At 45.5% G+C, this 12,948-nt stretch overlaps 1 protein-coding gene across 1 annotated transcript in view; it reads right to left on the bottom strand.

Annotated features, from left to right (window-relative positions):
- LOC126416036 (receptor-type guanylate cyclase Gyc76C-like) overlaps positions 1 to 12,948 on the bottom strand; it is a 474,092-nt gene that overhangs the window by 210,896 nt on the left and 250,248 nt on the right. Inside the window, exons 2-3 of the mRNA XM_050083502.1 lie at positions 8,860 to 9,078; positions 3,528 to 3,725 (exon numbers count right to left, since the gene is read on the bottom strand). Of these exons, the coding sequence (XP_049939459.1) occupies positions 3,528 to 3,725; positions 8,860 to 9,045 (384 nt within the window). The 5' untranslated portion in view covers positions 9,046 to 9,078. The remainder of the gene's footprint in view (positions 1 to 3,527; positions 3,726 to 8,859; positions 9,079 to 12,948) is intronic.

The raw sequence follows: 12,948 nt of genomic DNA, 5'->3' as shown, positions 1-12,948 counted from the left end.
TAGGTGACATTATTTAATTATGGTACTTAGTACCCGTGTGCACAATGATACGGGGTGTCAGGCCGGCCGAAGTGGCCGTGCGGTTCTAGGCGCTGCAGTCTGGAACCGCGAGACCATTACGGTCGCAGGTTCGAATCCTGCCTCGGGCATGGATGTGTGTGATGTCCTTAGGTTAGTTAGGTTTAACTAGTTCTAAGTTCTAGGGGACTAATGACCTCAGAAGTTGAGTCCCACAGTGCTCAGAGCCATTTGAACCATTTGATACGGGGTGTCAGGTTTGGTAAGGAATCATTCTGGATTCTGGCAAGTAAATTATGAGTACGTGCCTGGTTAATATGTTGTTTCTCGTATTTACTTTGTTCTGTGTAATTTCAATTTTAATTGTCAAGACAATGTTATGGATTTTAAGTCATGGTTTCAGTGCTTCCACTTTTATTTATTTATTCATTTCTGAGGAGTCAGAGAAAATTGTGGCACAATTCAGTTATGGTTTATGAAATTTCGTAATGTAGATTTGAAGTTGTCCGCAGCTCGTGGTCTCGCGGTAGCGTTCTCGCTTCCCGAGCACGGGGTCCCAGGTTCTGTTCCAACGGGGTCAGGGATTTTCACCTGCCCCGAGATGACTGGGTGTTGTTGTGTCGTCTTCATCATCATCATTCACCCCCATTACAGTCGGAGGAAGGCACCGGCAAACCACCTCTAATAGGACCTTGTCTAGAACAGTGGTGCGGGTCTGCCGCATCGTTCACCTACGCTCTGTCAAGAAGCATGGGACTTCATTTCCATCCCATTTCCACATCTGAAGTGTGATTAAATGATACTGTTATTTGAGTGACAGGAGTGGGCATTTCACTAACGACAGATTTACCACTAAGGTTCTGGAAGAATAGTAAATTAGAACCACTTAATGTTTTCATGATTACAGTGCTCATTTTGACTAATTTTTTTGGAACTTGTTTCACTTAATTCCGTTCAGTGGAAAAGATGTTGTCCATAAACAGTGTTATTGGGAAAATATACTCATGTTCAGAAAAAATAGAACAGGACGTTCATATTCACGAGACATGTACAACAATATGTTCTGCAGAAATGGTTAGAATTTGAATCATGTCCGTTATGATGACGACGAACGAGTCGTCACCAATGTTGGCTGGTGGCCAATGCTAAATAGAAATATATAAATCACAGCAGATTAGTCAGCAATGTCGATAAGGTGCTGGCTGCATGGTCTGGATCTGCAACGACTAAAATAATTAGAAGTCGTTGGTAAAAAATAATATATACTGTACTTAACTGGTTGTACAGGATTCTTCTTGGCTGCATACATATAATTATAAACAGATAGCGTTACTAAGCGCCTTGTTAGAGGTTGCTTCCTAACAGCTGAAGGCTATGCTACTTTACTACTTGACGTCCCGAGCAAGAGTGGACGAGAACTCACTAGAAACTTGATACAGGGCGCGGGGCGGCGCTGGTCGCGACTCGCGGGTCCAACGATACTAATAAGGACCAAGATCGATAACTGCAACCCCTAGCAAGTGACGTATCGAACATTGATACCACAATGTCGGCCATCAGGTTCAGGGTCAACATCGATATCGCGGCGCAACTGCACCTTCCGGTAAAATGTGCCTGCAGCTCTCGGTGTCGCTATCAACCGAAGGTATGGATCAGTGTGGCTCGAACAGAGGCACAGGATTTCTCGCAGACGTATGCGCGGACCGTACTGTGAAATTAGTGAGTTTGAAAGAGGGCGCATTATTGGCACGAGAGAATGTGATGCATCCATCCGGAAAGTCACTGCTTGTGTGGGACGAAGTGTTCTGGCAGTATAGCGGGTGTGTGCAGAATGGTTCACGGAAGGCCGTAGAACATGACCAGATAGGTCAAATTTGGAAATTTGTGGTAAGTTCCTATGGGACCAAACTGCTGAGGTCATCGGTCCCTAGGCTTACACACTACTTAATCAAACTAACTTACGCTAAGGACATCAAACACACCACTGCCCGAGGGAGGACTCGAAACTCCGACGGGGAGATTCCCCCGAACCGTGGCGAGGCGCCTTAGACCGCAACGAGATGGGTCAAGTCGCACCATCCAAACCACGTCCCGAGAAGGTCGACATCTCATCCGAATGGCAATCCAGGACAGGTCTGCGTCTTCCTCGCCTTTGGTGCAACAATGGAACAATATAACACATCGTACACTATCAGGGGTGACAGTCCGTCGCCGCTTATTACGGCATGAGTTACGCGCGCGTCGTCCACTTCTCCGCCTACGTTTGACGAATGTGCAGAAACATGCTAGACGGAAATGGTGTGTGGAACGACACCACTGGGGACAGGAATGGCATCAGATAGTGTTTTCGGAGGAATCCAGGTTCTGTTTTTCTAAAACGATGGCCGCATTTCGGCTCGCCGCAGACATGAGCAGCGGCATCACAGTGACTGCGTTCGCACAAGACAAATGGTTCGAATGGCTCTGAGCACTATGAGACTTAACTGCTGAGGTCATCGGTCCCCTAGAACTTAGAACTACTTAAACCTAACTAACCCAAGGACATCACACACATCCATGCCCGAGGTAGGATTCGAACCTGCGACCGTAGCGGTCACGCGGTTCCATTCTGTAGCGCCTAGAACCGCTCGGCCACACCGGCCGGCTCACACAAGACATACAACGCCAATTCAAGTCCTTATGGTGCGGGGGATGCTACTGGTTACAACCACGAACACAACTGGTCCTTGTCCAGGGCACTGTGACCGGTGTGAATACCTGAATGACGTCCTGCGACTGATAACCATGCCGGCCGGGGTGTCCGAGAGGTTCTAGGCGATACAGTCTGGAACCGCGCGACCGCCTGCCTCGGGCATGGATGTTTGTGATGTCCTTAGGTTAGTTAGGTTTAAGTAGTTCTAAGTTCTAGGGGACTGATGACCTCAGAAGTTAAGTCCCATAGTGCTCAGAACCATTTCAACCCATAACCATAACCTTACTGCAAAACACCCCAGATGTCATTTTTCAGCAAGACAATGCACGACCATATGCCGCTGCACGAACCGTGCCTTTTTGGTGTCACATGATGTCAGCCTTTAGCCCTGGCCCGCCAGATCACCAGATTTGTCACCAATCGAAAATGTGTGAGATATGGTGAAATGACTACGACCCAACACTGACCATCACAGATGAACTTTGGAACCAGGTCAATGTAGCATAGAGGGCTACACCACAGGACGCCATTCGCGCCTTATAAGCGTCGATGCCATCACCCATGGAACGAGTTATCAGGGTCCATGGAAGACCCTATGCCTACTAGCAACAGGAAAAGTGTTGAACCGAGGTGACTGAAATGCTAATCGTTTCCGCAGAACATACTAATGTACATGTCCTGTGAATATGAACGTCCTATTTTTTTTTTCTGAACATGAGTTTATATCTGCGACCTCGCAATCTCCAGTCACATTCGGTCCCCACAGCCTATGTTGCCACTAAACCTAGACCTGGAGTATCAGTGAGCAGGTACTTACATAGCTGATCATGGGTATGTTGCGCGAGTACGAGACGATGGACTCGACGTGGCAGGGCCCCTCGGGGCCGATGAAGACGGCGACGTCCTTGCACATCATCTCGGTCATGACCCTGGTGGCCAGCACGGTGTCGCCTTGCGTGTCGCGGAACTCCAGCTCCAGCGTCACATTGGGCAGCATATTGATATCTTCGTTCACCTGCCGGACAAAGGTAACCAAATGAGAAAGCTGCTGACTTCACGTTTGCGACATTTCGTTACTGTGCCAGATGGCTCAAAAAATAATACATCTTCGCATGTACTTGTCAGTGGGTGTCAAACTGCGACCCGTGGGCCACATGCGATCCGAATCAAGAATTCGTACAGCCCGCGGTTCCCAGCCGTATTTTGTAATAATATGCGTCTACCCAATAACAGGCGAACACAAAAATGCTAACTAACGTTAAGAGCTTCTTGTTGTTGTCGTGGTCTTCAGTCCTGAGACTGGTTTGATGCAGCTCTCCATGGTACTCTATCCTGTGCAAGCTTCTTCATCTCCCAGCTTCTTAGGAGTGTAACTTTCCTGCTCAGTAACAAACACACTCACAGAGACACTAATGCTTAAGATGTGCTTTAATTTTAATTGATGTCGGTCGGCACTGAGCAGTAAAGTTGGTCGCTTACCTCAGGGGCAGAGGTATAAACGGCGCATTCACTGCGGGGTTACAGGATGGGAGAGGGAGAATGTTTTACTGTACGCCTTCCAGTACAGGCAACTCACTGACGTGTGCGACTCGTACCGATCAGCTGCTACGGTATAAATTTTGACACAGACGTTACGTAGATCCGCGAATGCGCATTATAGAGGTCATCTTCAAATGCAGTTCATAATTATAGTAAGGAATATGAAACTAAATCAAGGCTGTTTTAGAACACTGAAGCATCTACCTCCACGTACGCGTACACCATAATTACTCTGCCACGCAGATATTTGGGGTACACTGGTCTGGAATGAGACGTTCCCGGGGGTCCACTGGGGGCCAAACCGCACAATAACCCTGGGTTCGATGTGGGGCGGCAGTGAGGTGGGTGCCTGCTGTGGCCTGTTGTGGGGTTGTGAACCACGGAGGACTACAGCGGAACTACCTTTCTTAGGTCTCCGGTTGAATACACAAAACACACGCAAACTGATGCGCCAAAGGAAGTGGTATAGGCATGTCTATTCAAATACACAGATATGTAAACATGCAGAATAAGGCGCTGCGGTGGACAACGCCTATATGAGACAACATGTGACTGGTGCAGTTGTTAGATCGATTACTGCTGCTACAATGACAGGTGATCAAGATTTAAGTGAGTCTGAATGTGGTGTTATAATCGGCGCACGAGTGATGGGACACACCATCTCCGAGGTAGCGATGAAATGGGGATTTTCCCGTACGACCATTTCACGAGTGTACCGTGAATATCTTTCATCAGGTAAAACATGAAATCTCCGACACCCTGCGCCCGGAAAAGATGCTGCAAGAACGGGACCAACGACGACTCAAGAGAATCGTTCAACGTGACAAAAGTGGAACCCTCCCGCAAATTGCTGCAGATTTCAACGATGGGTCAGCAACAAAAGTCAGCGTGCGAACTATTCGACGAAACATCATCGATTTGGGTTATCGGAGCCGACGGCCCACTCGTGTGCCCTTGATGACTGCACGACACACAGCTTTACTCCTCGCCTGGGCCCTGCCAACACTGACATTGGACTGTTTATGACTGGAAACATGTTGCCTGGTTGGACGAGTCTCGTTTCAAATTGTATCGAGCGGATGGACGTATACGGGTATGGAGACAGCCTCATGAATCCATGGACGCTGCATGTCAGCAGCGGACTGTTCAAGCTGGTGGAGGCTCAGTAATGAAGTGGGATGTGCGCAGTTAGAGTGATATAAGTGCCCTGATACCTCTAGACACGACTCTGACAGGTGACACGTACGTAAGCATCCTGTCTGATCACCTGCATCCATTCATATCCTTTGTGCATTCCGACGGACTTGGGCAATTCCAGAATTGCTACAGAGCGGCTCCTGGAACACCCTTCTCAGTTTGAACACTTCAAAAAATGGTTCAAATGGCTCTGAGCACTATTGGCCTTAACATCTGACGTCATCAGTCACCTAGAACTTAGAACTACTTCAACCTAACTAACCTAAGAGCATCACACACATCCATGCCCGAGGCAGGATTCGAACCTGCGACTGTAGCGGTCGCGCGGTTCAAGATTGAAGCGCCTAGAACCGCTCGGTCACACCGGCCGGCTTGAACACTTCAGCTGGCCTCAAAACTCCCCAGACATGAACATTATTGAGCATGTCTAGGATGCCTTGCAACGTGCTGTTCAGAAGAGATCTCCACTCGCTCGTATTCGTACGGATTTATGGACAGCCCTTCAGGATTCATGGTGTCAGTTCCCTCCAGCAGTACTTCAGACATTAGTCGAGTCCATACCACGTCGTGTTGCGGCACTTCTGCATGCTCGCGGGGAGCCTACACGATATTAGGCAGGTGTACCAGTTTCTTTGGTTCTTCAGTGTATAACACAATGAGTAAACGAAAAATGACAGTCAAAACATTTAGTAGACATTCGTGATCTAGTCTCATATTGCATAACGCAATTAAATATAAGTACTGTTTCTGTTACTAATCATTTAATCATCTGATCACACAGAGGACACAACGCTCTCTAAGGCAGGTACAGTGTCACAACTTTGGGACTGCTGTGGGTGGCACCAATCTGCAACAGAGAACAGTCGACATGAAGTGTTCCGACTTTTAACGATCAGTATTAGGGGAATGGAGGCCAACTTATTGCGCCCTTGCTATCGCTACCCTATTGGGGGCTCATAACACACTAATTTTTGTAGATTACCAATTAATAATAAGTTCGGTACATTTGTGGCCTGAGGTCCTGCTCCACAATATCAGTATTGGCTCTTGAGCAAAAAAAGTTTGATCGCCACTGACACAAATCATTTTCAGTTGCAGACTAATGTTCGTAGATGGGCATGAAAAACGGACAATGGTGACGGAGGATGCAAGGCAAGGTTGCAGTCTATCCCCACTGATATTCAGTCTACACATACACCATGCAATATAGGACACCGAGGAAAAATGTACAAAGTAAATTTAAGTTCAGAGAGTAAGAAAAAAATCTGAGGTTTGCCAGTGACATTGTAATTTTATTACAGATGACAAGGGAAGCAAGATTTGATGAGCGGAACAGATGATGCCTTAAAAAGAAGAAATAGTATAGAGGAGTAATACAGAGGCAGTGTGGAATTTACTATATAAAATATTCTGGTACTTCTTGCCGTGTCAGTTCTGCATTAAACATCAAGCTTTCGATTACCACCACTACCTTCGTCAGGAGCAACTGATTGCCTTGTCTGCTGCTATGGCGGCCTTGTATATCCCATTGATGGCTTCTGATTGGTCGGCAGTTACGTCATGCAGTCACAAATGATGTTAACGTCTGAGCCGGTGACGCCACCAATCGCATGAAGGGTTTGTCAATGTGGTAAATTTCAGTGTTTCTTCTCAGCATCGAGAAATCACTGCTACGTTTAACTACAATTATATCCACTGTCCCAGTTGTAGTCGCACTTTCTTATTTCTGCTGGGTCTTCAATAAATGAAGCCTGGTGGTTAGATGCCTGGGACAAAAGTGGCAATAGCCATGTTCGCAGGGCTGCACGACGCATGCTGGTATGACGAAAACTCAGGCACTATCACATTGGACTGGCCAACTATAGCTCGACCTGATGTTAATCCTACAGACAATGTCAGTGACTATTTTAAACAGCGGGTGAAACATACAAATGAACATCTCCGCCATGTGGGAGCTCTACAGGGTTCAAATCGTCAATGAGTTGCTTCGGCTTCATAAAGCAAATCTGCAGAAACTTGTGGACTCTCTTCCTCGCCGTACTAGGGCCACTGTTGTGGCTAGAGGGTGTTAAACGAAGTCAGCTTGATAGCTCCTAGGAGTAACTAATTTTTTGTACCGTTTGCATAGCCCTGATTAGGACCAGATCTTTAGCTTTCGGCAAATAGTGGAGAAGTGTTACGAGTGGAACAGGGAATTGTATCTATGCTTTATAGATCTAGAAAAGGCACATGATCGGGTTCCTAGGAAGAAGTTATTGTCTGTTCTTCGAGATTATGGAATAGAAGGCAAACTTTTGCAAGCAATTAAAGGTCTTTACATATATAGTCAGGCAGCAGTTAGAGTTGACGGTAAATTGAGTTCATGGTTCAGCGTAGTTTCAGGGGTAAGACAAAGATGCAACCTGTCTCCACTGTTGTTCATATTATTTATGGATCATATGTTGAAAACAATAGACTGGCTGGATGAGATTAAGATATGTGAACACAAAATAAGCAGTCTCGCATATGCGGATGACTTAGTTGTGATGGCAGATTCGATTGAACGCTTGCAAAGTAATATTTCAGAGCTAGATCAGAAATGTAAGGACTATGGTATGAAGATTAGCATCTCCAAAACGAAAGTAATGTCACTGGGAAAGAGATATTAACGGATTGAGTGCGAAATAGGAGGAACAAAGTTAGACCAGGTGGACGGTTTCAAGTACTTAGGATGCATATTCTCACAGGATGGCAACATAGTGAAAAAAAACTGGAAGCGAGGTGTAGCAAAGCTAATGCAGTGAGCGCTCAGCTACGATCTACTCACTTCTGCAAGAAGGAAGTCAGTACCAAGACTAAGTTATCTGTGCACCGTTAAATCTTTAGACCAACTTTGTTGTATGGGAGCGAAAGCTGGGTAGATTCAGGTTACCTTATCAATAAGGTTGAGGTTACGGATATGAAAGTAGCTAGGATGATTGCAGGTACTAGTAGATGGGAACAATGGCAGGAGTGTGTCCACAATGAGGAAATCAAAGAAAAACCGGGAATGAACTCTATAGATGTAGCAGTCAGGGCGAACAGGCTTAGATGGTGGGGTCATGTTACACGCATGGGAGAAGCAAGGTTACCCAAGAGACTCATGGGTTCAGCAGTAGAGGGTAGGAGGAGTCGGGGTAGACCGAGGAGAAGGTACCTGGATTCGGTTACGAATGACTTTGAAGTAATAGGCTTAACGTCAGAAGACGCACCAATGTTAGCACTGAATAGGGGATCATGGAGGAATTTTATAAGGGGGACTATGCTCCAGACTGAACGCTGAAAAGCATAATCAGTCTTCAATGATGATGATGATGATGATGATGTTTGCTTAGCCTAAAAACGTGAAGTGAAGAATAAAGAAAAAGAATATCTGTTAAATAAGAGGTGCTTGCCTGGTCAATGGCCATCTTGACGGCCCCGGAGACAGCGATGCCCTGCCTGTCCTTAAGCGTGCCCCTGACGGCCGTCAAGTAGCCGACGGTGAGGTTCTTGAGGATCTGGCCGGACGCCAGGTGGAGGAGGAGGACCGCCGCGACCACCAGCAGCTGTAGCAGCAGCCGGGGCGGTCCGGGGCACATGGCCGGCTGCCGGCGGGATCAGCCCGCTCCTACCTGCAGGCAGAAAGCTGTTGTCAGTCTCACGAGGAACACCACCTACTGTAGGCGCTTCAGTCTGGAACCGCGCGACCACTACTGTCACAGGTTCGAATCCTGCCTCGGGCGTCGATGTGTATGATGTCCTTAGGTTAGTTAGGTTTAAGTAGTTCTAAGTTCTAGGCGACTTATGACCTCAGCAGTTGAGTCCCATAGTGCTCAGAGCCATTTGAATCATCTGAACCACTTTTTGCTGAGGAGAGACGATCACAGAGACAAAAAGGAGCTGTAGCAACATTCGGAACAATTTAGTGCACACGGCCAGCTGCCACTGGTGTCAGCCCCTCCGACTTGTAGGGAGAATATCTCTTTATCGTGAGAAACCGTGTCCTCGGAGGATGAAGATGTGAGCGGGTGCTGGGGGAAGTTGGGGGAAGCTGTCGCAAAAGCAAGGACAGTCCGGGGAAAGTGACCGTCTGCTTCTAGGGAGAAACCTGCAGTCATTCTCATCAAAAACTGTAAATTTGTAAATTTGTGGTAAGATCTTATGGGACCAAACTGCTAATGTCATCAAATGGTTCAAATGGCTCTGAGCACTAAGGGACTCAACTTCTGAGGTCATCAGTCCCCTAGAACTTAGAACTACTTAAACCTAACTAACCCAAGGACATCACACACATCCAAGCCCGAGGCAGGATTGTAACCTGAGACCGTAGCGGTCTCGCGGTTGCTGACTGTAGCGCCTAGAACCGCACGACCACTCCGGCCGGCGCTAACGTCATCGGTCTCTAAGCTTATACACTACTTAATCTAACGTAAACTTACTTACGCTAAGGACAACACACACAAACCCATGCCAAAGGGGGTACTCGAATCTTCGACGGGAGGAGCCGCGCGAACCGTTTCAGGACGCCTAAGACCACGCGGCTACCCCGCGCGGCTCAGAAACTGTCTCCGCTCGATAGCACCGCATGAGAACATCAGCACATGTAGCAACAGATGGGGCTGTCAGCTGTACATGCTCGGTTTCTAGCCAGAAACGTGTTTCGACGTTATACTGTTACTCACGTGATTATCAATATTTCGTAACATATTTGCCATAGTAGGAATGACTTTCACATCTGGTCAAAAAGGCTGTACTTGAGAAACATTCCATAACTCAAAATTAAAACATTTACAACACTGTCGTCGTGGTTAAACAGTTGTTTTTATCACATTCAGGCTTTTAACTATTACAGTCAAGCACGTATTAATTTACATACAGAATGTTCGGAAATCCCCGTTACGAACTTCTAGGACTTATAGAGGGGAGTAAGTACATAATATTTTGAATAGGAACTTATGTCCGGAAACGTACTATTTCCATTCTATAGCGGTTCCAATTGAAGTGTGTAGCCCACCCACGTCTGCTGAGGAAAAGAGAAAACTTTCTTAAGAGGCATCATAGTCGCCGCTGACTGTATACAATATTTATTGTTACTATTGCAATATTACAATAAATATTTTATACAGTCAACAGCGACTATGATGTCTTTTAAGAAATATTATATGACTGTCAAACCCATCCATGAGAAGTTAATCAAAAGAAAACTGTTAGAGTTGCTTGTCCTGGGATGTAGTAGGGTAGACAAGATGGCTGGACTACTTCTTGCGGGGTCGTATACAAATTTTGATTTACGAGACTCATGTAGAGACAGAGGAAGATCTGCTGCCGTGCGTTCTGGCCGCTGCACTAGAAACTGAAGAGACACCAGCTGGGATGGAGACTGCGTACCAGAATATGCTTCGTAGGTACAATGTCTATAACAACATTGATGGTCGCCACATCGAACCGCTGTTGCAGTGCGTTAGTACTGTTCTGTGCCTACACTAGGCCAGGTTCTTTTTGTTTTGGTATTAAGTAAACACGCAAATGTTTAAGTGTTAATACGAACAGACTTGCTTAAGTAATAAGCGGATGTTTCGTTGTGATTCGTTTCGAACTGTTACCTGATAATTGTACTGCGTCACGCCTAATTCAATTCCTCAAGCAGAGTTAACGATCAGAACTGAAACCGTAGTAGAAAGCAAACGGTACATTTCTGGACATGGGCTCCTACTCAAAATATTTTATACTCATTCCCCTCTACAAGTCCTAGAACTTTGTAAAGGGAATTTCCGAGCACCCTGTACGTGAATGCTGGCCCGTTCCCAAAACAGTACATGGGTGAGACTACTTCGTGAAATTGCTGTCGTCATATAAACGTTTCTTTCATCCACTTTCAAGTTGTTAACAACAACCGCTTATCCTATTATTGCTCAAAATATACAAAATATAATACAAATTCCAATGGCGGATATTGTCATAGCTGAACTATTAATTGATATTTCCATAACACTTTCATGTTTTTCTTATAACATGCTTTGATTCACAAAAAGTTTTGCTTGGAAACCATAAAACTGTCATTTAAAACATACACCACACGACGAAGCAATTTATTTCCTCGAAAATTTGCTCTGACCATGACAGCACAATCACTCTGTCTACATCTACATCTACATCATACTCCGCAAGCCACCCAATGGTGTGTGTCGGAGAGTGCTTTCGGTACCACAATCTGATCCCTCCAAACCTGTCCCACTCGCGAATAGCGCGTGGGAAGAATGATTGTCGGTAAGCCTCTGTATTGAAAATATACAACAGAATTATTGTATATTGTATATTATAGAATTATTGTGTTAAACAAGGCCCAGCGGACGGACAAATCGGACAAATCGATCCTGAGTGCAGACACTGTTAAGTTCAATAAACGAAGTGTGACCCCCACAAGAACAAATGGAGCACTGTGCTAAATAATTTAGGAAGCAATCGTTTTGCCTCACTGGATAACACTGCGCCACACAGAGACTCTGCAATTTGTATCATCTAGCGCTTCTCCTGTCGCCGAGAGACATTTAATTTTTACGCCCCGTGCATATTTCTGCTGTGCACGTATTATCTTTCGGAGGACGGGCAGAATTGGAGATTCGACATGCGACCGACTGTATCCTCGCAAAGGGCGAGCATCGAGTTCATTATTAAACAGTCATCCAAACCGACGCTAGGTACGATTTAGCAAAATGAACCTACATCTTTCTTTAGCTTGGATGTTTATTTCCCTGAACGTTCGCTAAACGTACAACAGCTTTGCTGGACATGCGATACAGATATTCTGATTTGAGATTACCCCCAATGCTTCAATCCTTGTAGGTCGAAATGAGTGCGATTTTGTATGCAAGGATTGTCGACCAAGCATTCTCTGGGCTTTCTCAAAGTAGAGACTCTTTACCTTCTATCACACTAAAGTTAAATAAGTTAAGCAAATGATTCTCAAATAAATACAGTAGCTCCGCAGGAAAATTAAATGTATGTATAGTGAGTTTATAAAATCTATTTTGTTTCTGTGCACGAATGTGGAGGCTAGGTTGCTATGCAAGACTACTGTTGTGGTTCTGTCAAGGATTAATGGATTCGAAGCCTTAAGATTGAAGAAATTACCATCAACATCATTCTGCCAGCAAGAATACGTGGAAGTGGAGACTACAGATTTCATTCACATGACTGGGCTAAACCTACAACACCTCTACAGTTTCTGGAGCATCTGACATGGTCGCCAATACTTGGCACAATGCGCCAGTCTCGCTAAATCATCTATTACTTGTGCAATCAGTTATTTGTTTGTATCCTATTAAGCATATATCTAAGTAGCAATGACACTGATTCTACTTAATCACAGTAAGTTTTCTGTATTGTTCAGAGTAGCAGGAACCTTACTGGAATGAATGGTCAAGAGTTTTGCAGAGATTATAAGTGTAGCAGCGGAATCTAATGCTTGTAGTGCTGTTATTATAGTAGAATATATTCATAGT

The sequence above is a fragment of the Schistocerca serialis genome, chromosome 1, assembly GCF_023864345.2.
Source record: "Schistocerca serialis cubense isolate TAMUIC-IGC-003099 chromosome 1, iqSchSeri2.2, whole genome shotgun sequence".
In the NCBI taxonomy this organism is placed as follows: Eukaryota; Metazoa; Arthropoda; class Insecta; order Orthoptera; family Acrididae; genus Schistocerca; species Schistocerca serialis.
The sequence above is the reverse complement of the archived record's forward strand: the minus strand, read 5'-3'. Positions and strand labels throughout refer to the sequence as shown.